At 34.6% G+C, this 25,112-nt stretch overlaps 1 protein-coding gene across 1 annotated transcript in view; it reads left to right on the top strand.

Annotated features, from left to right (window-relative positions):
- Positions 1-1,280: 1,280 nt before the first annotated feature.
- The window catches only part of LOC143545042 (putative LRR receptor-like serine/threonine-protein kinase At1g53430), a 48,008-nt gene continuing 24,176 nt past the window's right edge, over positions 1,281-25,112 (top strand). Inside the window, exons 1-2 of the mRNA XM_077036996.1 lie at positions 1,281-1,365; positions 1,428-1,537. Coding sequence (XP_076893111.1) covers positions 1,281-1,365; positions 1,428-1,537 — 195 coding nt within the window. The remainder of the gene's footprint in view (positions 1,366-1,427; positions 1,538-25,112) is intronic.

Genomic DNA, 25,112 nt, shown 5'->3' with positions numbered 1-25,112 from the left:
ATACCTACTCATGATATTACTATTACCAACACATATTTATGACACGCGTCGTCTACCATGTCAACTACCACATCATCTGCCATCCAAGCAAATCATTATACTTCTAACTACACCTATTTATTAGTTATAGATAAATATGTATGTGTAGGTATAACGTGCTATATACCTACACATAACTGATGTGTGGGTAAATATTTATTTCAACAGTTGACACTTAATTTATGTGTAAGTAAAGACAGCTTCCAACACATATTAGGCTTTTACCCACTCATACCATGTGTGGGTAAAGACCCCAATTTCTTGTAGTGATACTAAATGTTGAAGATCTGCCACCAGCTAGAACAATCACAGTAGTTTAGGGCATCGATAGCCTCACGGATCCTTCTTAAATGGCTTGATTTGTTTAGGAGAACAGAACAACTTTTTAGTTGTTCAAATCGAAGATGAAGAATTGATGATTAAAGATTGGATTACTGGACTTATGGTGAATATGAGAATAAACATAGAATGAATTTAGGGTTTTGTTAGAGGGTGTTTGGGATTCCTTATTTTTACCTCTCCTTATGACTTATAGAAAAGTCATAAGTTACAACCTTGTGATTTATGAAACTTTCTCTCTCACATATTAAACAAACCCATACACCTTTTCTTAACTTTTTAATAAGTTATAAGTTAGAAGGAGGCAAATATAAAGAACCTCAAACACCCCCTTAGAGTAGGAGACAATATAGTTTGGGAATGAGGCGAGGTTTGCTATCCGGGTTTGGTTAGAAAATATAATGACTTGTGTGGCTTCCTATTAAATAACCCACATGTACCGTTCTAAAAAAAATTAAATAACCACATGTGATGTGTGGAACCTGTGAAACGTAAACAACACTCTATAATATAGGGTGGTTCGGTTTTGGTCTCATGGGGTGGCTTGGAGGAGATCAAGATAATAATTAAATTAATTATTAATATTATCGGTTATTTTATACTAAATTTAAGTTTATCTTTTGGTTTATTTAAATTATTTTTCAGTTTGTGTTGGAGTAAAAGACGTAGGTTGAGTTTGATTAGGAAGTCATATATAAGGGATATAAATAGCCCATTAGTTTTCATGATTTTCCTGTAATTCGGTTTTCTTAAAATAATCAAGAAAGGTCGTATAAAGGTTTTATGCAAGTCATCGTGTTCTTGATTTGTGATTCACTTGGTTAAGTTCAACAGAACCCTTTAAATTCATATAACAATCTCATTTCCTTCCTACCGGCACTTACTTCCACTCGTGTAACACCATGGAGAAGCTGGTATTCTTCACATTTTCCTTGGCGGCTTTGTACGGCGCAGTCACACAATCAGCAAAGTTTGATACACAAGAATGTAAGTTCTTTCATTGATTACTTGTTTTCCGGTTGGGGTTAATGTTACTTGTGCATGTGCAGTGGATGCACTGAACAATATAGGGGGAAAGTTAGGTTTAGCGCCGGTGAAGACGGAATGGTCGTTAAATGTGTGCAAGGCCTCCAATATCATAGTGATTGCTCTTTCAAGAGTAATACCACCTGCCATATAACTCACATGTATGTACTTTTTGGTAATTTTCAAGCTAAATGTATATTTACGAAATTGCATATACTTTCTGCTTGCTCATCATGAATCATGAATCCTAAACAACGCCCTATAACTTATTTTCAACAACTTGGTTTGATGCACCAAATCCCTTTGCCTAACAAGATGGTTTTGCACAATCTCATTCATGTGATCGATAATAGATGGAACAAGACAGATATAGGTGTGAAAGATTTAATTGTTATCGTTTTAAATAAAACTTAACCAAAATCGTGACTCTTGAACACTTGCCTGGAACCTGACTGAAACTACTCCATCCACGGTTGAATTCAAGGCGGCCGAAAAGTCAAGACTTTGAATTTCAAGAACAGAACAGTTTTTCCATGGGTTCATTTTCTGCCTAACTCATACTAAAATAAAGATAAACTAAAACAGGAAACTTAGTTATTGGCTGGCAATTATCAAGGAAACATGCCATGCTAAAACTTCCGATCTTTGACTTGGTTGCTACTGATCCACCATAATTAATTACCCACATGTATACGCCGACCGTTTTGTTTATATTATCTTTCACACCTACCCTTAATTCAAACTTTTTAGCACAAAGTTTTCACGAGGGAGAGCTCTAGTATAGTAGTAGCACTACCCGTGTTACAACGGGTTGAAAATAGATAAATAACAAAATCAATATAGATAACCATAAATTTATAAATAGACAACCTTATATTAACATTCAGATAGCCTAAACAAAATATTAGAGAGTAACATTGTCAAGTTATAGTAACTTGTTTATTTTAGCAAAGTTATGAAAATATTTAAATCATATTATCCCAGTATGAACTTAAAAAATTTCCGTCCAAAAACAAAAGCATTTTGCTATGAAACCTGAAAACAAAACAAACCATGCAACCTGATTAATTAAGTATTAAAATAAAATGTTAACGTATTTCATAATGAGTTTATGTTAACATTAATATATAGAAGATTATGTAAAACTAAAAATAAAATGTGTGAATGTAATAATTACTATATAAATATAGACAATCATAAAATTTCACAAGAAAACATTTAGAAAATCATAAAATTTAACATAACTTTATAACCACAATCTTAAAAATTCATATGGTTTTAAAAAAAACAAATTGGTCATCAAAATCATAATATTTGTTCATTGTCATATTAAACAAACACACATAATAAACATAACTTAGTAACCAAACTATTGATCATTCATATTGTTTTAATACAAGCTTAAACTAAGACAAACTAAATATACACATAAAAAGGAGATATCAAAAGATGATCTAATAATGTCGGAGCCAAATTTACCAACCATCAACTTCTTCAAATTTCACAAAAAAAGCAACTTACCTTCAGAACTTGACAAACAAAATAAACAATTATAGAAGTTTATTGTATGTTTTTGGAAGTTTCTAGTTATGAACTAAACTAAAAACTTAAATAGACATAAAGTAAACAATGAAAGTAAAAAATTTAGAGTAATCAACTATATAACTAAGTTATTGGTGTTACCTTAAATTTTATCTTTAGATTCCAAAGAGTTTGGACGATCATCAAAATTTAACTCATAGTTCTCACACTAAAATAGCCATTTTACCTTCTCACTAACTTCATTTTCCAAATCCAAATGTGCCCTTTCTTTTATAACATTAACAAGCTTCAAGTGATCCAAATCTCTTAAAAGAAACAGATCATTGGATTCCGAATCAATAAAACAATTATACAATGTTTTATAACTAATATTTTATAACTAATATCATTAGTAAAATAATAAGCAAACAAAGAAATTAGTCTTCAAATCAATAAAACAATTCTACAATGTTGATTCAACAAAACTTTTATCTCAATGTTGATTCAAAAGATAAACTCTATCTAAGATATTTATTACACATCAATAACTGAAATATTTATTACTTTAAGATAATACCCGTGTTTATTTGCACATCAATTTAAAACATTTATTACAAACCATGTTTGAATTAAATATTACCATCTTGAAAAATATATAGTTAGTAACCTACCATCTTGAAAAAAATTAACGAACCATGTTTGAATTAAAAGGTCTAATTTTTAATTTTAAAATGTCATATTTTGACTTCAAAATGTCAACATAATATATATATATATGCATTTATTAAAATCCAAAATGTGTTCACTGTTTTTTCTTTTGTTTGAAGAAAACTTAACACAATTAATACAAATTAATTATTTGATTTCGGTCAAAAAATAATTAAATTCCAATTTATTATTATTGATAAATACACAAATATATGTATAAACATGCATAAATTATGATTCACTTAAAGACCATTAAAAAATTTACGGTTACTATTTTCAACATTATTAGTAACTCTTAATAACACAATAATGGATTGTAAGAGAATATTTAATTAAAAACGTTACAATAGTAACAAATAAATGTATGTTAATTTTTATATGGACATAATTTGTGAGTGCAAATCTTAAATTTGAAAGTACTTAAATCATGTTGATATATTTCTAGAAAGTTATATTGACTATGTAAATGTTATTTAAAAATTAAAACGATTTAATATTGTAAGGCCACGTTACCTGTGCCTCACTTTGGACGTTGGATTTACTCATAAACACAGTTCTAAATATCAAAGTTAATTAAAACTTTACGCGGAATATAAACTTCAAACAAAATACGTTACATAACCATTAAATCTTGTCTTAACAATCATTCAAGTCGATTAAATATAAAACATTGTCTTTTAAAATAACATAAAATTTCCTTGAGACGCCAGTATCTTCAATTCCATGCCATGTGTTCCCCTCAAGCGAGCTGCATCATCCTACTCACCTGCGTGCATACCAAAAGTCAGGGCTGAGTGAGTTCTAGTTAATCATACAACGTACAACACATTCATATTTACATACTTTCCTTCATACTTTCATACTTTTATCATACACTTACTTACCTTCATACCTTATGTTTTAAAGAGCATTACGCTATACTTTCCTCGAGTATTATTAGGTCCCGGTTCCCTTATGCCTTGAATATTATTAGGGTTCGGTTCCCTCTTGCCTCGAATATTATTAGGGTTCGGCTCCCTCTTACCTCGAGTATTATTAGGCCTGGTTCCCTCTTGCCTCGAATATTATTAGGGTTCGGTTCCCTCTTGCCTCGAGTATTATTAGGGCTCGGTTCCCTTTCGTTACCATACAACCATACATTATCTTTCCTCGTATTATCCTTATAACATTCATACATATAAACATATGTATCATACTTGCATTATTCAAGCATACTTCATCTCATATACTCATTTCATACTTACTACATAATACATTCCTGAACAATACGTGCAATACCCGAAAGTCGTTCACGTACTGTCAAGTATTAATTCATAATATAAACATAAATATCACATTCATCATTAAGGCATACACTTACCATTTAAGGTAAGCGTATTAACATTCACGTTGATTATGCACACAGCCCCGAAAACATAACAAGGAAATGGGGCTAAAAACTCACATGGATCCTGTTTCTTTCTCCGTTAATTGTTATTCCCTTCTTTAATTGAGCTCTGCTAACTGTTATAGGAGTTACACGTATCAATACTTGTTCTATTTATGTTTTAGCCAAAGAATGGCTAAGTCTGGCCTAATCTAATGGCCTTATCTTAGATTACATTTACTTAGAATATTTTATTCTCAACCCTAATGTTGTTAAGGTTTTCAGTTACTTTAATATTTTTATCTTTCTTTTCTTTGTACTAGATTATATCATACTTAGAGTTCAGTTTGTGTTCAATCCATACATACTAACATACTTCACACTTGAATACCTTGGTGTATTCAAGTGTGCATGCATGTATCCGACCCTAAGGGATGTATTCAAGTCCCTCAAGGAAATTGAGCCTTTATGTACTCTAATGTATGCAAAGTATGCGAGTTCTATGCATGTGATCGGGTATGTTCAAGTGACCGAGTTCAAGGATGTATGCGATCCATATGTTTGTATTCGGGTTTCATTATTATAGCTAATGTTTGTAATCGGGTTAAGCTTGTAATCGAACGAGCATATTGTAATCGATTACTCCATTGTATTCAAATACCCAGTTTGTAACCGAATCAGAATGTAATCGAGTTAAGCAATGTGAGCGAACCATTTTGTAGCCGATTAGGCATTGTAATCGAACCCTTAAGCATTGTGATCGGGTGACAATGTAACTGAATTCATAAGGGTCCGTATACAATCATAGTGAGCGACAAGGTTATTGTAATCGATTACAATAATTGTAATCGAGTTACTCTTTGTAATCGATTACATAAATGTAATCGAATGTTATTGTGATCGATCATCAATGTAAGCGAGTTCTAATGTGAGCGAACTCAATGTATGCGAGTTCAGTGTAATCGAGCCTCCTTGTAAGCGATTATAAAGTAATCGAGTCAGCTTGTAATCGATTATTACCACTGTATGTGAGTTTACATGTAATCGATGAGCTGCAAGTCCTTATAAGTGAACAGTGGCTACGGGGTGGTTCATCAAGTCCATTATCATTATATGTTTCAACACGTAAACCTTTATTACGATATTATCCAACCCCGTAAACGTTCCCACGGCCACTCTCAGCTAAGACTTGACCCGGGGAATCATAAAGTTTAGACCTTTGAGCTTAAAAACGTTCAAAGTAGATCTAGGGTTTTCTTTAAACGAGTCGTTTATAGCCGTAGTTTTGTTGAATTCATTTCATCATCAAGGTTGCTACTTTAAGGTCCGTTTATACCCGATCTATTCTACGTTTAAGTTTCATATCTAACCGTTCATGAAGACATAAACTTTAAAGATCAAGAACGTACCTTTATTCATTTTAAAGCTACGGTTTTGCTTGGTTATGAACTTTTATCTTGTTTCTATCTTGCATATCAAAGATCTATCAAGAGTCAACGTTCGTTTGATCTCGTTTCTCTCTTACTCTTCTTGCGGCCGTGAATGGCAATGTTTGTGTGTGTGTTTTAAGTGTGTAGACAATTATGGAAAGATGGAATAAGGATTTAGGGTTTTAGAGGGGTTTAAGGGGGTATTTATACTCTCCAAGGCCTATGGACCTAACGCCCATCCCACCCTTTATTCCATCTCTAATTATCCAAGTCCATACACTTTATTTAATCTAAATTAAATATTAACACACGCTTAACACTATAACTCATTTTTATTTAATATTATGAAATTTTAAGATGTTACAAATATGAATGGTAAAAACGATTTAATGTGAATGGTCGATACTTAAATCGATCGGAAATTTATTTAATTTATAACTTTTTCATTCGGTTTTTTAACAAATAAAGAAAGTCAAACCATATAAATTAATGAGATAATTAAGTTATTATTTTGGTCAAACCATATTAAGGAATGAGTTTATAAAAATGAAAATAATTAAAAACAAAATGTTTTTCATTCAGTTTTTTTTAAAAAATAAGGAATGTCAAACTTTATAAATTGCCATAAAAAGGAAATACAATAATTATATTATAAATGGTAGTAACAAAGTACTATAAATATGTAAATGTTATTTTATATTTAAAGCGATTTACCTTAATGAATGGTGAAAAACGATTACATATGGTAATCGGTAAACTCATATTAGATTTAACTCGGGTGAAATGAAGTTAATTTTTAAAATCAGTTTCTTTAAAAGTTAAGGAAAGTCTATATATAAAATGTGATAATGAGATAATTAAATTATATAAATTACAATAGTCATGTTAATTCGGTTAATTAAACAAATAGTTTTGTAAATTATCATAGTTATTATTATGGACAATTATTTATAAGAAAAGTCAATAATATTTGATGTTAATTAAAATTTGATAATGGGATAATTAAAGTTTTAAAGTATATAAATTACAATATTGATGTTAATTCGGTTATTAAACAATTAAGGAAAGTCAAACTAAATAAATTATATTAATGGAATAATTAAATATGTATTTTATTAACGCACGCCGGAAAAAATATACATCAAGGTATCTCCGATATACATGAATATTTTCTTATATGAAAAATTAATGAACATGAATATACATGACTATTCAAAAAATAAATATGCATCAATATAAAAAAATACATCTTATAGAGTCATCCTCAATCCATGAAATTAGATAATATGAGTGGGACAATAACCTGAAATAATAAAATCGAATATTAATATTGACATTATGGATTATTTTAATTATAATTAATAACCGGATAATTTTAAATGTGTTACTGGAAAAACGATATTGTGAGAATGACCATGGTATCTCGGATTTTTTCGTAGAATTTAAATTGAAATTAGGTTATATGACTCGTGACATTCACCTGAAATTATAAAGTAGAATATAATGTTGATGTTATGGAACATTTGATATTTAATTTATAACTGGAAAAAAATTTATATGTCTTACCGAAAAATAACAAATAATGATAATAACCATGGTATCTACGTTTTTTATTAAGAAACTAAAATCAAATATTCCGTAAATCAATCGGGTAAATTACCTGAAATAATAAAGTTTTGTTGTAACATTGATATTATGGAGTATTAGAATTATAATTTATAACCGGATAATTTAAATGTGTCTTACCGGAAAAAAGAAATAATGATACTGAACATGGATGAAGCTGATTTATATTTAGAACCGAAAAAAACAACGTGTATAACAAAAAAAACAGGAAAAAAATAAAACTTCAAATTAATATAAAGCACCCATTGTTATAGGTATAAAACATGAACGAAAAAACTTACCGGAAAACCGTAAAAAAATCCCTTGTTATAGCTTTATCGCCGTTTTTGATTTAGAACCTAAAATGATTTAAAAAAATCAGTTAACAATGAAAATAATGATAAAAATGTTAGATCTACAGTAACCGGAAGAAAATATGATGTTGCCGGAAATACATATATCAACAATCGGAAGGTTATTATAAAATAGAAACTTACCGGAAAACGATCAATAAGAATGTAGATCTAGTTTAGCCGGAAAATATGAGAGGGTGAAAGGAGATCCGGCTAACAGAGAAAGAAAGAAAATAATGTTTAGGGTAAAAATGGTGAAATGTTAAGGTTTAAATATAGGATAGTTGATGAGTTGGCATTAGTATGAAAGACAATTGGTGACATGGCATTGACTTGACATTGATGTGGAGGGCTAGAATGTTAACAAGTGAAAACTCTATCTTTCTTTAATAGTAAGTATAGATGTAAGAAATAACTATCCTACAGGTCATGCCCAAGTTCTACCTATTGTGAGACAGTTGCTAACAGAAGTCATAGTCTCACATATATGTGACTAAACAGCCTACCACCGTTGATATGTATGTGTATATATAGGATTGTAGATCTCTGCTATCTTCAACCCTTTTCAGTCATACACTAATTATGTTCACTTGTGAAAAGTTTGTGCATTGTATGTTCATAACCCAACCCGCTTATACTTGTGATTTGTTCTGTTGTTCTATTGTTTTAATGTTTTCACCATCAAAATTTGATGTTTATCATCATCATTATTTACTATCCAGGGTTTTAAGTTCTCGTAATTTCACATCTGCTCTACCCTCAGAGTTTGCAAAACTTGGACACCTTGAATACTTGTAAGAAAAATCTCCATGCCCGATAAAACATTAGCTGGCCAATAAGTGTTAATTTATGTAACAATCAAAGTAAATTATGGTTATATTGTTTAACTTATGCAGGGATTTTTCAAATAACTACCTCACTGGAACGATACCATCTGAATGGGCTAATATGAGTTTGAGATTTCTGTAGGAACTAACCAGCCATATGTGGCCACTGTCACTAATTACTGTTATTATTTTACACAATTATTTTTGTTTCTGATAGCATATATGTTAACTTGTAATCATGTAAATGTGCAGCATACTCAATGGAAACCTGTTATCGGGGTTGTTTCCCACAACTCTCACCAGAATGACCACTCTTAAATACTTGTAAGCCACATCCCCCTTCCTTAGTTGTTGTTGTTGTAATAATAATAATAATAATAATAATAATAATAATAATAATAATAATAATAATAATAATAATAATAATAATAATCATCTGGAGTTACAAACATGATGCAGCTTAAATATAATTATGAATTGCTTGATTTTATTCTTGTAGGGACATAAATGGAAATCGCTTTTCAGGACCCTTACAGGCGCGGCTTTCCAACTTGAGAAATTTGAAACACTTGTACTAACCTTTTACCGTTTTGCTATTTAATCCAACATGAAAAGACTAGTATGTGAAATGTGAAAGATAATACTAATGAATCACATACCATTTATTAGTAGAAACCAACCGTTATGTTATCATGGCAGATTGGCATCTTTATGACTTTGCATTACTGGATTTAATGTTAGCTGTAGGGCTATAAATGAACCGAACGAACACGAACAATTTGTTAAGGAAATAATGTGTTCACGAACACTTATTAACGAGATTTTATGTTCGTGTTTGTTCATTAAGGAAATGAATATGTTCACGAACGGTTCACGAACATAAATAAAATTAGCAGAGCCTAGAGATTGAGAACAATGCATTCATCAATGTTACTAATGAAAGCCTGTAAACAAATGCATTCATCAAGGGCAGAATCGAATGAACACAAAGAAGGGAATGCTCGTGTTCGTTTATTTAACTTTAAACAAACACGAACACTTAATTGAACAAGTAAAATATGTTCATGATCGTTTGTTTAAAATCTAAATGAACACAACTGAATAAGATAAATGAAAATATATGAACAAATGTAAATGAACATAAACAAACATAAACGAACATAAATGAAAACACTTAAATAAACACAAATTAAAAATATAAAATATTTAATTAGATGATTGATTCATCTAGATAATATTTAATTTTTTATTAATACATAAAACATAAATAAACGGACATAAAGGCACGTTCATGAACATGTGTTCATGTTCGTTCGTTTAAATAAATGAACATAATTTTTTGTTCATGTTCATTAGTTTATTAAATAAACGAATATAAACGAACATATTGCCAAACGATTCACAAATAGTTCACCAAACATTCGGTTCATTTACAGGCCTAGTTAGCTTGTTTGATAGACTCAATCGAATAATTTAATACTTTATATATAGGTACCATTTAAGGTCATTTTCTTTAAAAAAATGCATTGAACCAAAATGCCTCCAATGCCTTTTAGTTAATTTATTTATGACCTGCATAGCATCATAATTCATGTGAAACTTGGTATTTCCTAGGGATCTGTCGTCGAACGACTTCACCGGAGGGATTCCTGATGGACTTTCAAAACTTACCAACTTGACTTATCTGTGAGAAAAAAATCTTGTAAACTATATCATTTTTAGACCATGTTTTCTTGTGCACATCCAAAATATATATTCTTTGCCCCTTTTTTAATAATTTTTTAACGCAAGGCGGTAAAAATCATTATATTTGGTTTCTATAAATAATGGTTTGACAATTTTCTGAGTTTGTTACATTACATGATTGTAGGAGCTTGTCTGACAACAATTTCACTGGGAAAATACCCAACTTCATTAGCCGGTGGACAAAAATTGAAATATTGTAAGAACCTAGCGTGCATATGAAATTGTTGTTTGTATCCAGAAAAAAGGCCCAACCCTAAAATTTAGTGCTTTAATAGGTTTCCTAACGACCAACTTAGGGTTTATCAGGATTCTTTGTTAGCTAAGAGTCGTTAGCTTACAAGTAGAGGAACCGGTCGAGTTAGGGTGTACGAGATATATATTTATAATAAAGGTTTTTTAGTAATATTTCCTAGATAACATTACTTGGAGTTATCCGGTATATAGTATTTGTGTGCGCTTTCATTCTTGAATTTGTATGAGAGTGGTTGAGCTCTTGACATGTATTGGTGATCATGGATTAAAGCCGTGACTGATAAAAAACCGGGGCCAATCAAATGGAATCAGAAGTTCGTGGGGAATTCAAACCAAGCTTGAAGGGTTGAATTCGAGACTCCCATTCATCAATCAAAGTTGTGATCCTGGGAATGTCTTAGTATAAAATAGAAAATGAATTGACAATTCTCGTTAGGCCACCAAGGGATATTTATAATACAAGAAGTAGATTGTTGTATGCTAAGATATCACATATCAATTAGTTTTGATGAAAGGATCTTATAATATAAATAAGAGGTAGTATGAAGTGCCTCGACCCAAAAAGTAGGTGGCAACGAGGTATGGGTTAATAGGGAGAGCATGAGTTTGTTGATTTGTCGAATCTTGTGCTCGCCTTTCTCATTCCGGTGAGAGTTATTGGGACACAAAAACTGAAATTGAAGTTTATGTGCGGAGGCAAACAGTTTGAAGCTTGTGGTTGTCAAGTTCATCTCCCGTTCCGCATTGGAAAAAGCAACAATGTGATAGGTAATGAAAGAAGCAACAATGGTAATTGGTAAAGCACGTACTAGTTGAAGAACAAGACATTTCTCGGTGACCGATCTTTGGAATTGCATGCTTAACTAATTAGAGATCTCATTCAACTTTTGACACCAAGCTTCAAGAGATGAGATAGAACCGAGTGTTACTTTAATGTAGCAGCACGGGCACCTCGGTTGCTAAAAAATATAATCAATCCGACCTGTTCCATGCTTCAAGAGCGATCGACTCGGGTTCAAGGACATGAACAAGCAACTCATCGGACAGGGTTCAGTAGATCCAATGAAGGACGATTGCATCGACTCCAACCCATGTTGTGTGTTCCGGATTGGGTAGTAAAGAGAGATAAAAAGAGGGCATACCGTCAATGTGTGAGAGGACATTGTAACCGCGAGCATGAAATTGAAAAGGCTTCACCTGTGACACCTGTCCTCTGGGGCTTGGACGTCTGATCAATAGTTGATACTGGTTTTGTCAGTTTATCAAAGTTTAGTTACGCATCGCAAAAATTTTGGGATAAAATGTTATTCTACATAAAACTAAAATTTTGAAACTGGTACGTATACAAAACATTTTTTTTTTCAAGGTTTAATGTAGGCAAAGGCGGATCCGGAAAATTTGTTACGGAGGGCACAAAATGGGTCTGGTAAAAAATGGATCGAGTCAAAGAGAACAGGACCGACCAACCATTTTGGAGCCTAGAGCGGAATGAAATTTCAGGACACATGAGAGGGTAAATTGGTCCTTTACACACCGACCTTTGCATTTTGGACCCATCTCTTTAGTCGTTATTATCACCAAGCACCACAGTCGTTATTATAAATTTTAGTGATGGAACTAGAAATTTTTAATTCAATGGTCACAATAAACTTTTTTTTATATATGTTTCGTGAACTTAGTGACGGTAGTTGATAATAATCAAAGGATCACAACTAATCATTCCAGACACTTTTTTACATAGGGTCACATTGACATTCAATGGCATAACCAGAAACACTTCATCTTCCCATTCTCTCTCGTTTTTAGACATTCAACGGCATCACCCGATCGCCGCAGGTCAAAAACTCCTTGTAAAGTGTAAATCTGCAAATGACGGTAACCAACGATGAGCACGGATTAGCAGTGGACGGTGGGCACAGACTGATTGTTGAGTCATAATAAACTAACGTGTCCTGCACTTGCAACTCTTCGGCACTCGGACGGTGAGCATCAGCCCACCCTAACAAAGCTGCAGATCTGCCCCTGAATGTAGGTATCCTAAAACATGATCTATCAAACAAACAAATTTGCTATTGATAATCGATCGAGATGGGCGCGTTGAAATCAAACGATCGAACCAATAACATAAAGATAGCATGGATAGTGAACGATTCTGTAATCTATAATAAAACATAAGATATAATAAGCGAACCGATCCCACCCGAGATGAGCTCCTCTTGGGTGGTTGATTACACCATAGAAAACACACCAAAATAACCATAAGGCCCTATTTATAACTAACACAATAATAGCCTAACATTCTAGAAGCTCTCTCACCGTTGAAGATAAATGTGTGCACCGAAGCTCTCGTCTCGGGTCCAGATTGCTCGCCAACTTTAACTGAATGATTGACCAAAATATATTTAATGAGTTTCACCACGTTGATATCGCAAGTCATAATTTTTAGCCTTACAGACACCCCCCTTGACTTATGATATCAATTGTTTAAACGTGTCACACATCTTTACGAATAACCTAAAGCCTCTTTGTTTCAATTCACCCCTCAAGGTATGACCCACCTAATTTTATTCATGAAGGAGTTCTCGCTTCTTTATCCATTCTCTCGGATCTTAAGCTATATAGGCATGAGATGAGCCGAATATAAACAAATCTATCTCAAATTATTGGCTTCAACGATCGAATGACAAAGCTTATTAATTCCACTTCAAATCCAAATACAATATGTTCGAAGTTCACCTCACGGATCCAAATTCCCGAACGTTTTAAAAATAATATAAACAACAAGCTTTGAAGTTTGAACACCCTGTCAAACAATGACAAAAACCCGATCAATTTTGACAGCCCATGTAACACCCCAACCCGGAGCAGGCTGACGTGTTACTATTACAGATATCATAGACCAAACAAAAACCATTTAAAAGAAATGAAAAGAATCCCATGGCAACCAAAAGTGTTAAAAACACTGAAAGAAATTCTAAGTCAAATTTATTAAATGCTTAAATAAAAGAAAATTTAATCAAGTCCTTATTCTTGAGCTTCATTTTACTCTCATCACTGATCTCCCCGATTTCCCGAATTACCTGTTAGCAAATAAGACAGACACAAACAAGAAAATACGGCTGAGCCAAAAATTGCCCAGTAACGGAAAGAACAATAGTATAGGTAAAGGCACACATAAGACAAAACACATACTGAAGTAAAACTGAAACTATTGCGGATATAAAACCACGTTTTAGACCGAACTATAATTAGATGCGAAACATAATCCGATACACGATCGGGACGTAATCTGAATATACTCAAATTTAACCAAATGCGTATACACATATCAAAACGGACCAGAAATATAGCGAAACAAAATATAATTACTAAAATACACGACGATGAAGTTAAAATAAATAGGTCGTGTAATACGGAAGCACCCAGAGCCTAAACAGAGGGGTACACAACTAGCTAGTCCATGCACCAAGGAGACGGTGTGGGTGGCGTGCACACATTGTTCCATCTCAAACAGAAGTCAGGAGTCAGGAGTCGGAGCTAAGATCGATCTATACGCCTCTAAGTGGCCAAGGTACTACATGAGTACTTTCAGAGACGCCGTGAACTTTGATTACGCACTGTCACGATAAGTGCCATGTCAGGAGTCAGGAGTCAGGAGTCGGAGCTAAGATCGATCTATACGCCTCTAAGTGGCCAAGGTACTACATGAGTACTTTCAGAGACGCCGTGAACTTTGATTACGCACTGTCACGATAAGTGCCATGTCGTTGACGCCCCAACGACAAGTCAGAAATGCTCGGGTAACAGAGTACTGAACTAAAGTCGTATAACTAAAATATATTATATAAAATAACTGAACTCAAAATATAACCGACGCGTAACGAAAATCCGTACTACAAAGTAACGGAATAGAGTCAATACTAAAAGTGAACAAAAACAGAAACCGTACTACAAAGTAACAAAATAAAATTTATACTATGAGTGACAGAAACCAGAATCCGTACTACGAAGTAACGGAATATAAATAATACTAAGAGGAAACAAAGACGGAAACCGTACCTTAACAAATCAAATGTAAACAAAGTCGGGTAGTACTCAATTCGTGTTAGCACCTACATTAAAATTATCTTTCAATTTACTTACAATAGTTCAATGAGTTGATTAACTGTTTTTCCGGCGACATGGACTTTTAAAATCTTTAATTAGTTATGGCATATTATCAGGCATCACTATTATTATTATTTTCGCACAACAACTATCTTATATAAGTTTTTCTTAATTAATACTATAATGTAACAAAATAAATATTATGCTTAATATATAAACAGTTGGTCTTTTGAATTAAAAGTAATTGATTGATGTGTATAAAATCTTTAAAATTTGGAGTTCATCAAAAGACTACAACTTCAAATATTCCCAATTTAGATTCTAAATTCAGTCACAATTAGCCACGAATATATACCAACTTACAAAACAATTCAGATTATTATTATTACTATTATTATTATTATTATTATTATTATTAACTACCCACAATTATAAGACTATATTATATATTATATCAATATGCATGACACGGTATGCACGAGCAGAACTACAAATATGTGACCATTTTCTTTGTTAATAAAAAAAATATATTAGATTTATTATGCATGTTAGTCGCCGGAACAAGAAATCACGTAAATCAGGAAGGGTTGAAGTCTTAACCTCAATCGGCTAGCAAAACGGATCGGAGGACTGAGGCAGCGGCGGTGTGTGACTACCGGCGTTGTCAGCGAGAATTTGCGTAGAGGTGGTTGCGGTGCCCGCGGCTTCTCTGGCGAGTTGCAGAGCGGCGGTGACTAGTTTAGGCTCCAGCGAATAGCGCGGCCTTCCTTCTAACAACCAATGGCGTTGACGGTTGTTTCCGGCGAGTTTTAGGGCGGCGGCGGTGATGGGTATTCGGCAGAGAGAGATTAAGGTTTAAGGTTTTGATAAAAGAAAACAATAATCGTTCCTTGTATTTATGATAGTCGACCCCCCTGAATTCGCGAAATCAACAACAGTTTGTTTTTGAGTCTACCACGTTCTCTCGTCGGAAAGGTCGGGAAGAAGAAGATAAGCCTGGTTTTTCAAATCTTACTTTAGTTAATTGGCAAGAATAGCCCTTCTAGTCTAGAAGAGTTTTTTTTTTTTTTAAACACCCTAAACTTATTGTTATATTATATCGATTGAGTAACATTAATTAATATATCACATTCGGTTAGTTATCATTGATATTCGATCAGTTTTTAATAATTACCGATGCGTTATATTAATTCGATATTTAATGTTTTAGGCTTTCAAATTCTCGTATATTACAGCCCAAGTAACCTGGAATATCAATGAACTCTAGTTCAAACTCATAGCCCAAGTGTCATCCTGCAATAGCCCAGATTCGTGATAAAACAATTATTGATGTGGCGAATGTAGTCATAATATCAATGAAGTCTAGTTCAAACTCATCAGGCGCCAACATTAGGAGACCGGAAAAACGTGTTCTACCACCTCTCCAGCCTCCAAACACGATTCAACCAATAAAACAATAAGTTACGTCGAAGAAAAACCCTGGGATATCTTATTCCCGCAGCTTCACCTGCCATATATATGTCATCTTCGGCTGAGACCTGAAGCATCAATTACCACCACTTCTGAATAAGCCAAATAACCTCACTTGCCGGAAAAATGAGAGTGTTATAAAAGGTGTTGTCGGAATCGAGGATTTTGACGATGGCAGGGTGTGGGGTAGGCAGTCGGATTTCGTAGTGGAGTGACACGAGATATGTGTAATCCAGGTGTTTGGGTAATATTTATTACAAGTTAATCATGAAATGGGTTATTTAGTTTACTAAAATAAGTTCCATTGGCGGTTTTGAGAGTCGTTTTCCAATATGGGGGAACAGCCGTTGCAACGGCGGTGGTGATTGACGGCTGGTGTTTGGAATGAATTATGTGGTCGAACATATCATATCTTGTGGCGTTCATGTTGGGTGAGCGGTCAATTTATAGTAATGTATCAGCCCATAAGAATCGAAACTTTGTTTTTAGTCGGATTGGGTTTGCTATCCAAAAGGGGGTTGCGGCGCAGCTTGTTGCCCGCTTACCTGCCAATTCATTGTAAATCGTTTGGATGTTGTTATTTGAAACATGTTTAGTCGTGTGTTAAAATTTATAATATTAATCGTCAAAGTCAGTAGGAATTAACTTTCGTTGAGGTCCGAAGTTTGTGGAAAAGGTCCACCGGAAGTTTCTCACCCTTTTGGGCCGTTGAAGTGCATGTTTCCATTGTTTTCTTGGAATATGAACTAAATGGTTGTTATTTGTTCCGACTGATAGCAAACCAACGTGCTTGGTTGCGGTAGAAACACGATCAGCAGGGGCTGAAGAGGGTTCGTTTTAGTAATCAAGAAGACAGAATAGCGGTGGCTCGTGTGTTGGTAGTCGAGAGCAGGGGAGTTTTTCGGGTGGGTTCAATTCGGTTTTTTATCGTGTTCTAATATGTCGGACACTCATTCTAGCCAAGGAGGGAAATCGTAACGAGGAGTTTGATTTTTTGATGGAAAAACTGACGGGCGGGGAGCTGGGGAATTCGTTTAGTGACCGAAAAGGTGGAATAGTGGGGTGCTATTGTCTTTGTTGGTGATTGATATTAGTGTGTGCATATGAAGGAAGAGTGTGACAGGATGGTAAAATTACGATCAATTAAGGGTTGAATCCGTAGCAGAGATTTGCGGGTAGACGGGTAGACGGGCGAAAGAAGATTCGTCAAAGAGGGAGGCTTTGAATCTTGCCGTGTCTAGCAACGGAAGCAGAAAACAGTAGAAGTGGCGAGCTTGTTTTTCTTTGATCGGCGGTCAAGCACGTTGTAGTTCTACGATTGAGGAAAAGAGTAAAAGAACATGTCGATTTCAAGATTAAGGGAGGGGGGGGGGGGGGATATTGGAAGTTAATCATGAAACATGTTATTTAGTTTTCTAAAATAAGTTTTCTTGTTTTGCAAGTTAGTTTTAATATAAATAGATAGTCAGGGGTATCGTAATTTATGTGCTTTGTTTTATAATAATAAAAATGAGTCGAACAAGTTTGTTCAATCTCGTGTTTCTGTGTTTAATCAAAGGCCTGATTTCCAACAATATTTTGTTAATAACAATGGAAATTATCCAGTATATGGTGTTTCGTGTTTGTTTTTGTTTCGTGCTTATCAATTAGTTCTTAAAGTTTAGCAACAATGAAGTCTTTTTATGTGTCCTTGTGGCATTTGGAAGCCGTAAGCCTCCACTGATTATCTTAAATCACCTTTTTGAAATTCAACGGCTTTTATATATAGTTGGAAAAAAAGTTTGGCTACTTGGAAAATGCACTACCTTCCAATGCAATTTCTCCAACAAATTTCCATATATAACTCCCTAGAGATCCATTAATCTAAAATATGTTTGTTTTTTTGTGTTGATATATGCAAGGTTGTTCTTTAGAGGGGCCCATTCCTTCTAATATCGCTGTTTTGACAGAATTGACGGATTTGTATGTCTTTTTACACTTGGTTTTTTTTATTTCTTTTTTGATATATTTGCTCTAATGGGGTATTTCTAACAAGGAGCAAGCAGGGGCGGATCTACAGTGATATCGGGTGGTTCCTCGGAACCACTCGAGTTTTGAAATAATAGTGTAATTATATATAGAAAATAATAAAGGAACCACCCTATAAATTAGAAAGGAACCACCATATAACCATTTGATATGTTTGTTTGACTGGTAACACGCCGGTTTTGTAACCCGGAGGTCGCGGGATCAAATCTCGTTTTTTTAATTTTTTTTCTTTTTTTTACTAACTTACCTAACATCAGTTAGGGTTTTAAACAAACACAAACACAAACACATAACCAGCACAAACAACACAGCGCCTCTCCACCCCTTACCTGATTTCAGCCCCTGACTCGGTCACTCCCCCACTCCGGCAGCCTCACTCAGTCACTCCCGCACTCCGGCACCGTCACTCCGACCATCGCCGTCGACCATCCCCGTCCTCTGTCAGCCGTCTCCTTACAGTCCTTACTCGAATCCTCTTAATCTCCCACTTTGAAGGTAATTTTACATTTATAATTCATTGTTAAATGTTAATTGTTCTTGACTTCTTGTTAAATGTTAATTGTTCTTAATTGTTAAGTGTTAACTACTTAATTGTTTAAGTTATTTGTTAAATTTAGTTTTAGTTTGTTAGATTATTGGTTTTAATTTGTTACTTTCTTAGTTTTAAATTTGTTAGTTTGTAATTGTTGATTTGTAGGTATGTTGAATGTGAAGATATATTATCAAAGTGAACCATAGAATCTTGGATCATAAGCATTTTATTTTTAATTCGTAAAGACTATTGTATAGATATTATGTGTTTTTTAATTTTTAATGACGGTGTCTCTTTTATTAATTTATCGTATATTTATTATGTAATGAACTTTTCCCGAACCATTGAACCGACCGGAACCTCAAACTGACCCGGAATTTTTTATACCCGACACGGTGAAATTGAAACATCTAAAAGTAGTGCACCACCCGAAAAAAATTTCTGGATCCGCCACTGGGAGCAAGTGATTGTATCTTTTTCTTTTTTCATAATATATATCATTTGATATATAGGAGAATTAGTGACTTGAAAGGTGGAGCTTCTAATTTCCCAATACTAGCCGATATGAGTAGGCTGGAGATACTGTGAGTTTTTTTTTTTGGCTTTGTATGGTGATTCTCGCTTTTTAGTACTCCACTGAAGATATTTATGACAATCATCTGAAATTATTGTAGGGTACTTAGGAGTTGTTTCATCAAAGGGACAATTCCTCAATACATTGGATTTATGAGAAATCTAAAAACTCTGTAAGTAGTTCACAAGATGTTCCTTGCAATATGAGTTGCCCACTACACTACATATTAGTGTTTGAGAATTTTCTGCTTTTGAAAACTAGGAAAGGAAAACCAAATGCCAATATATCAAGCATATACAATAACACCATAATGCTAATCCTTATAACAACACGTCTTTTTACCATTTGCTTTTGATACATTCGGTTTCCTAAACTACCGTTTCAATCCAAACATCATGTCCAAACGTTCATAAATAATTTTCCAAAATCCAAAAAAAAAATAAAAATAGCAAATTCTAAGAAGTAAAAAGAATAAAAATGAATGCAATTAATTATCTTTATTTCTCAATAAATGATGATTATATATAACAATTTATTTTGAAATTTTCTTCAACTTAGGAGTTAATATTTAAAATTAATTTCAAATTAACGTGCGGAAATTATAAAATAGAAAACTGATAAGTTGGAATCCAATGTGAACATGCTAATTAATGTCATGTGGAAACTTTGTATTGCTTTAATAGTATAGTAAGATTTATCTAAAACGTCTTTGACCTAAATACTTCTAATATATACTAACTTTTGCTTTTTGTAGGGACCTCAGTTTCAACAATTTGACTGGATCTATCCCATCTAATATCTACGAACTGGATGTTAATCACATGTATGTGATATATATTCAACGATATATTCTCATCTTCTATTTAATTACTATGATAGCATCTCTAAGATTGACCAGTATCTTATAGCTATCTCAACAACAACAATTTTACTGGACCTATGCCTACATGGATATCAAGCAGCTAGGACGTGTAAGGATATCATTCCTTTGTTATCATTTTCAATGCATGGTTTACGTCATAAAAACAATTAACACTATTAATTTTGGGTAATTCTATGAAAATTCTGGATACTATGCAATTAACCAATAAATTATAAGTCATTTTTAATATGGTGTGATGGTAGAAAGCAAAAGGTTTTAAGTGGAGTCTCAATTTCATCTCCACTTATAATATTTTAGAGGAGATATGGGTGTCTTAATATTTAAAGAAAGACCGGGATTTGGGATCTTTATGATCTCAGTTCGATCATGAGTGTGTCCGGGTTTTACCACCAATGAGCCTTCGGAAAGATGAGTTTTCCTCGAAACTGGAGATAACTTGTAGACACTTAAGGGCTACGTACGGCTGCGGCTAACGATGGGGTTTTGTCATTTTATCACTTGTACAGAGTACATAGGCTATCTATGTTAGTTGACCGTTAAAAAAACAATAAACTAGAAAGTTAAATAATAACAATAATAATAACTTTTTCGAAAGATGAACTTTATAAATAATAATAATAATAATAATAATAATAATAATAATAATAATAATAATTTCCGGCAAGTGGTGGTGAATCAATGGTTCTGTCATCTTCTCCGTTTTCCGGCAAGTGGTGGTGGTGGTGATGACTCAGTGGTGGAATGTGGTGGATTTAATTTTTTTTCAAAAACTCACGGAGGAGACTGTTTTGGTTTGAAATCTCATGGGTCAGAAAGATTTTCTTTGAAAACTCACGGGTCAGACGAATTTCCTTGAAATCCCACGGTTGGGGTCAACATCTTTACACGTGTCACTATTGCATTAGGAGATGAAATCATCGACGGGAAACCAAATATCACGGCGAAGATGAATTTCGGTGGATTAATATTAATAGAAGTTTAGAAACATGTAGCCTAATTTGAGACTCTTAACTCCTTAAAGTGCCTATTTTGAGAATTTTTCTTTTAAATAATGTTTGTTTCTCTTTACAGTGATCTTTCTTATAACAATTTTACTTTGGATGCTTCTGGGCCAGGAACGTGCGAGCAAACCACAGTGTAATTTTTCATGGAAACTATAATAAACTAGATTTAGATTTTATTTTATGCTAATTATTTGTGCTTAATGTAAAGAAAATTTTCACTATTTGACACAGAAATTTGGTGGCAAGCGCAAGTTATTCTTCATCGTTAAAAGAAAAGTAAGAAACTTGATCCTAAATAATAAGTTTCTAAAGTTACTGTCGTAGTTCATTTTTATAATTTTAAAATAAAGCTATAAAAGTTTATATTTTAAAACCTCAAATTAGTTTATTAGCATAAAAATTAGGGGTATGTATGGTGTGGTTTGGTGTGGTTTTGGCTAAAATCAAACCGAAACCAAAACTTCGGTTATTGTATTTTTGAAACCATTCGGCTTTTTGGTTTTCGTTTTAGTTTTGGTTCGGTTTTTATTTTTTCGGTCTTTGCCATTTGAGCTTAAAAATATTAGACCGGAAAAAAAAATTGGCCCGAAAATAATGAACTTGGGTAGAAATAATTTTATTAATTATTAACTGATAGATTATTATACATTTTGACCAAGGATATTTGAGCTACATATATATATCTGTTAGATTTCTATACATTACTTCAAATAGAAAACTAAAAAAAACTAAAATATAGGAATTAGTTTAGGTTTGGTTTTTGCGGTTTTATTACATGCAAAACCAAAACATAACCATTAGTTCAGTTTTTACAAAACACAAAATCAAACCGTCGGTTTTTGTTTCGGTTCGGTTTTTTCAGTTTCTTACACATCCTTAATAAAAAAAAATTAAATTACAATTACACTAGATGGGAAAACTCAACGTGGTGAATTGATATAAACGTATTTGAGGAAAACAATTAATTTAGAAATAAACTCTCTTAATTCTCAACATGATTAATATAGAGAAACGTACGTGTTTACGTACTGATTCATATTATTTGCGTTTGTTATGTAGAGACCATATCCATCCCTGTCCCATGCACTGTATCCATAGAGCATCGTAAGTAAAGTTTTTTCTATATATATAGTTAGTTACACGTACATTTTAAAGAGTTATAAACAAATATATATATATATAACCTTAATTTGCATCAGAAATTTATTCTCTATACATCAACTGTGGGGGCAAAGAGGCAAATATCGATCAACAACACAAAATACGAAGCTGACAAAGACAACAAAGGCGCTTTGCCTTACTACGATGCTGGAAATTGGGCATTTAGTAGAAGTGGAAAGATCATAGATGGTGGCCATGATGGCTATGTTCTTTCCAATACATCTAATCTCCGCAATATATCCAAATTTGATACCGAATTATATATGAAGAGGTAGGTCCCAGCAGAGCCCAGTTGGACCCGCAAGACTCACCTAAAACAGGGACGTCTGCGCAGTGACCAACTGCTCCAGCAGGACCCACCATGCTCAAAGAACCTTACGCGCAGTACGCCAGCTGTACCCGCAGGGAAAGCCTCCCAATGGTGAAGTACCCCGCCTGTTCCCGCAGCTGCGGATACAAGCCATCAGGGAAGGCTACCCGCACTAACAGCAAGGCTACACGCACAAGGTGTTAGCTACTTCAGTAGTCACATGAAGGAATGAGCAAGGCGGGAATACTCCCGCCCAAGTGAGCCAGTCCGTATGCTTCTGGAAGGTCTTTCGTACTATACCTACTAAGGTATGGGCGGAACAGACAAATTGACCAGAGCAGCCCATGAACTAATCACAGGGTGACAGCTCACCGACAACAATACGAGGAGGAGCACCCTCTAGTACTGTTTGTCACTATTAGCCGCTGCCTACTCACCAACCCTTACGAGGGGACGTGCGCAGCCTACAGTTGGTGGAACAGTGCGTAGCCGGCAGTAAAGGAACAGTATATAGCCGACCTTATTACTGTTAGCCGTAACCTATCCACCAACCAGCATGGCCTGTGCATAGTCCACTGTTGGTAGAACATGAATACTATTCAGCCGGCTGTACCTGCTTGGAAACCTACCCTCGGCTATAAATACTCCAACACCTTGGAATGGTAAGGACATCATCTGATATCTCAATCTTATCTAGCAATCTCTTAATATACTCTTATATTCAGAGCAATCTAGTCTGATTCTCACGCCGGAGGGTGGTCACAAGGAGGAACCCCCCCCCCCTCTCAGTGACGAGCTTACGGTGTCTGTTTTGCAGGTCTCCTGAAGAACAACCTTCTCAGCTAGATCTCATCCGTGGGAAACATTACTTAACCCCCAGATTATCTATAATCTGTCCAGGGTTTACTTAGTGTTTCTTCATTGGCGCCATCCGTGCATAAAAGCTAGAACTATTTTAGTTTTTTCAAAATTTCTGAAGAAATGGTGAACGTTACTCCGGTCCAAAGGCCAGTAACCGACCAAGAAACCCCGGTAACCACAACCCCAGCAACTGGGGGGAACACCGGCGGTTACACAAATCTTACGAACACTACCCCGACTACCCAAGCCGGGGCAAGTGCAGTAAATATTCCACTGGGGTTCACTGACGCCCAGTTGGAAAAACGAACGAGGGCCCCTCGCCAAACACTAGATCAAGTGAAGGCGTGGGCCGAAGCACGTCAAAGAGAATTCCAAGCTGAATTGGATGACCGCTTGCGTTCAGTTCAACAGGCTGACGAATTCGGCAGTACTCGCCAACACCTCAATATGAGCAGTGAGTGCGAGTACTCAGATGACGAGAGGGAGGAGTCCGATACCGACGCAAACCCTTGCCATAAGGCGAAAGGGAAGCGTAAGGAAACGGACGTCCAACCAAAAAGGAATTTTGGGGAAGCTTTTAAACCAACTGCGGAGAGAAACCCGCGTGACTTCTCCAAAACCTTTAGACCAACTGCTACAAATGCAGGAAAGTCAAAATTCGCAAGGGACATTGCGGAAGCAATCGCCCCGAGAAGTGCCAAACAGATGTCCAACATTGGCACCTATGATGGTCTATCCGACCCAGACGACCATTTGAACAGGTTCATTGCGGGGGCTACCGTCAGCAACTGGACGGAACCCACATGGTGCTACATGTTCCAGATGACTCTGGTCGGAGCGGCCAGGGCATGGTTCGATCGTTTACCGGTCCACCACATATATGACTGGGCGGACTTTCAGAACAAGTTCAGCCAGCACTTCAGCCAACAGAGGAAGTACACCGAGGAACAGTGGACAATCCTCAACTGCG

This window comes from Bidens hawaiensis, unplaced genomic scaffold (genome assembly GCF_021521415.1).
Source record: "Bidens hawaiensis isolate Kalapana, Puna unplaced genomic scaffold, B.hawaiensis_p1.1 tig00013810_1, whole genome shotgun sequence".
NCBI lineage: Eukaryota > Viridiplantae > Streptophyta > Magnoliopsida > Asterales > Asteraceae > Bidens > Bidens hawaiensis.
This window is presented reverse-complemented; position numbering and strand designations above follow the sequence as displayed.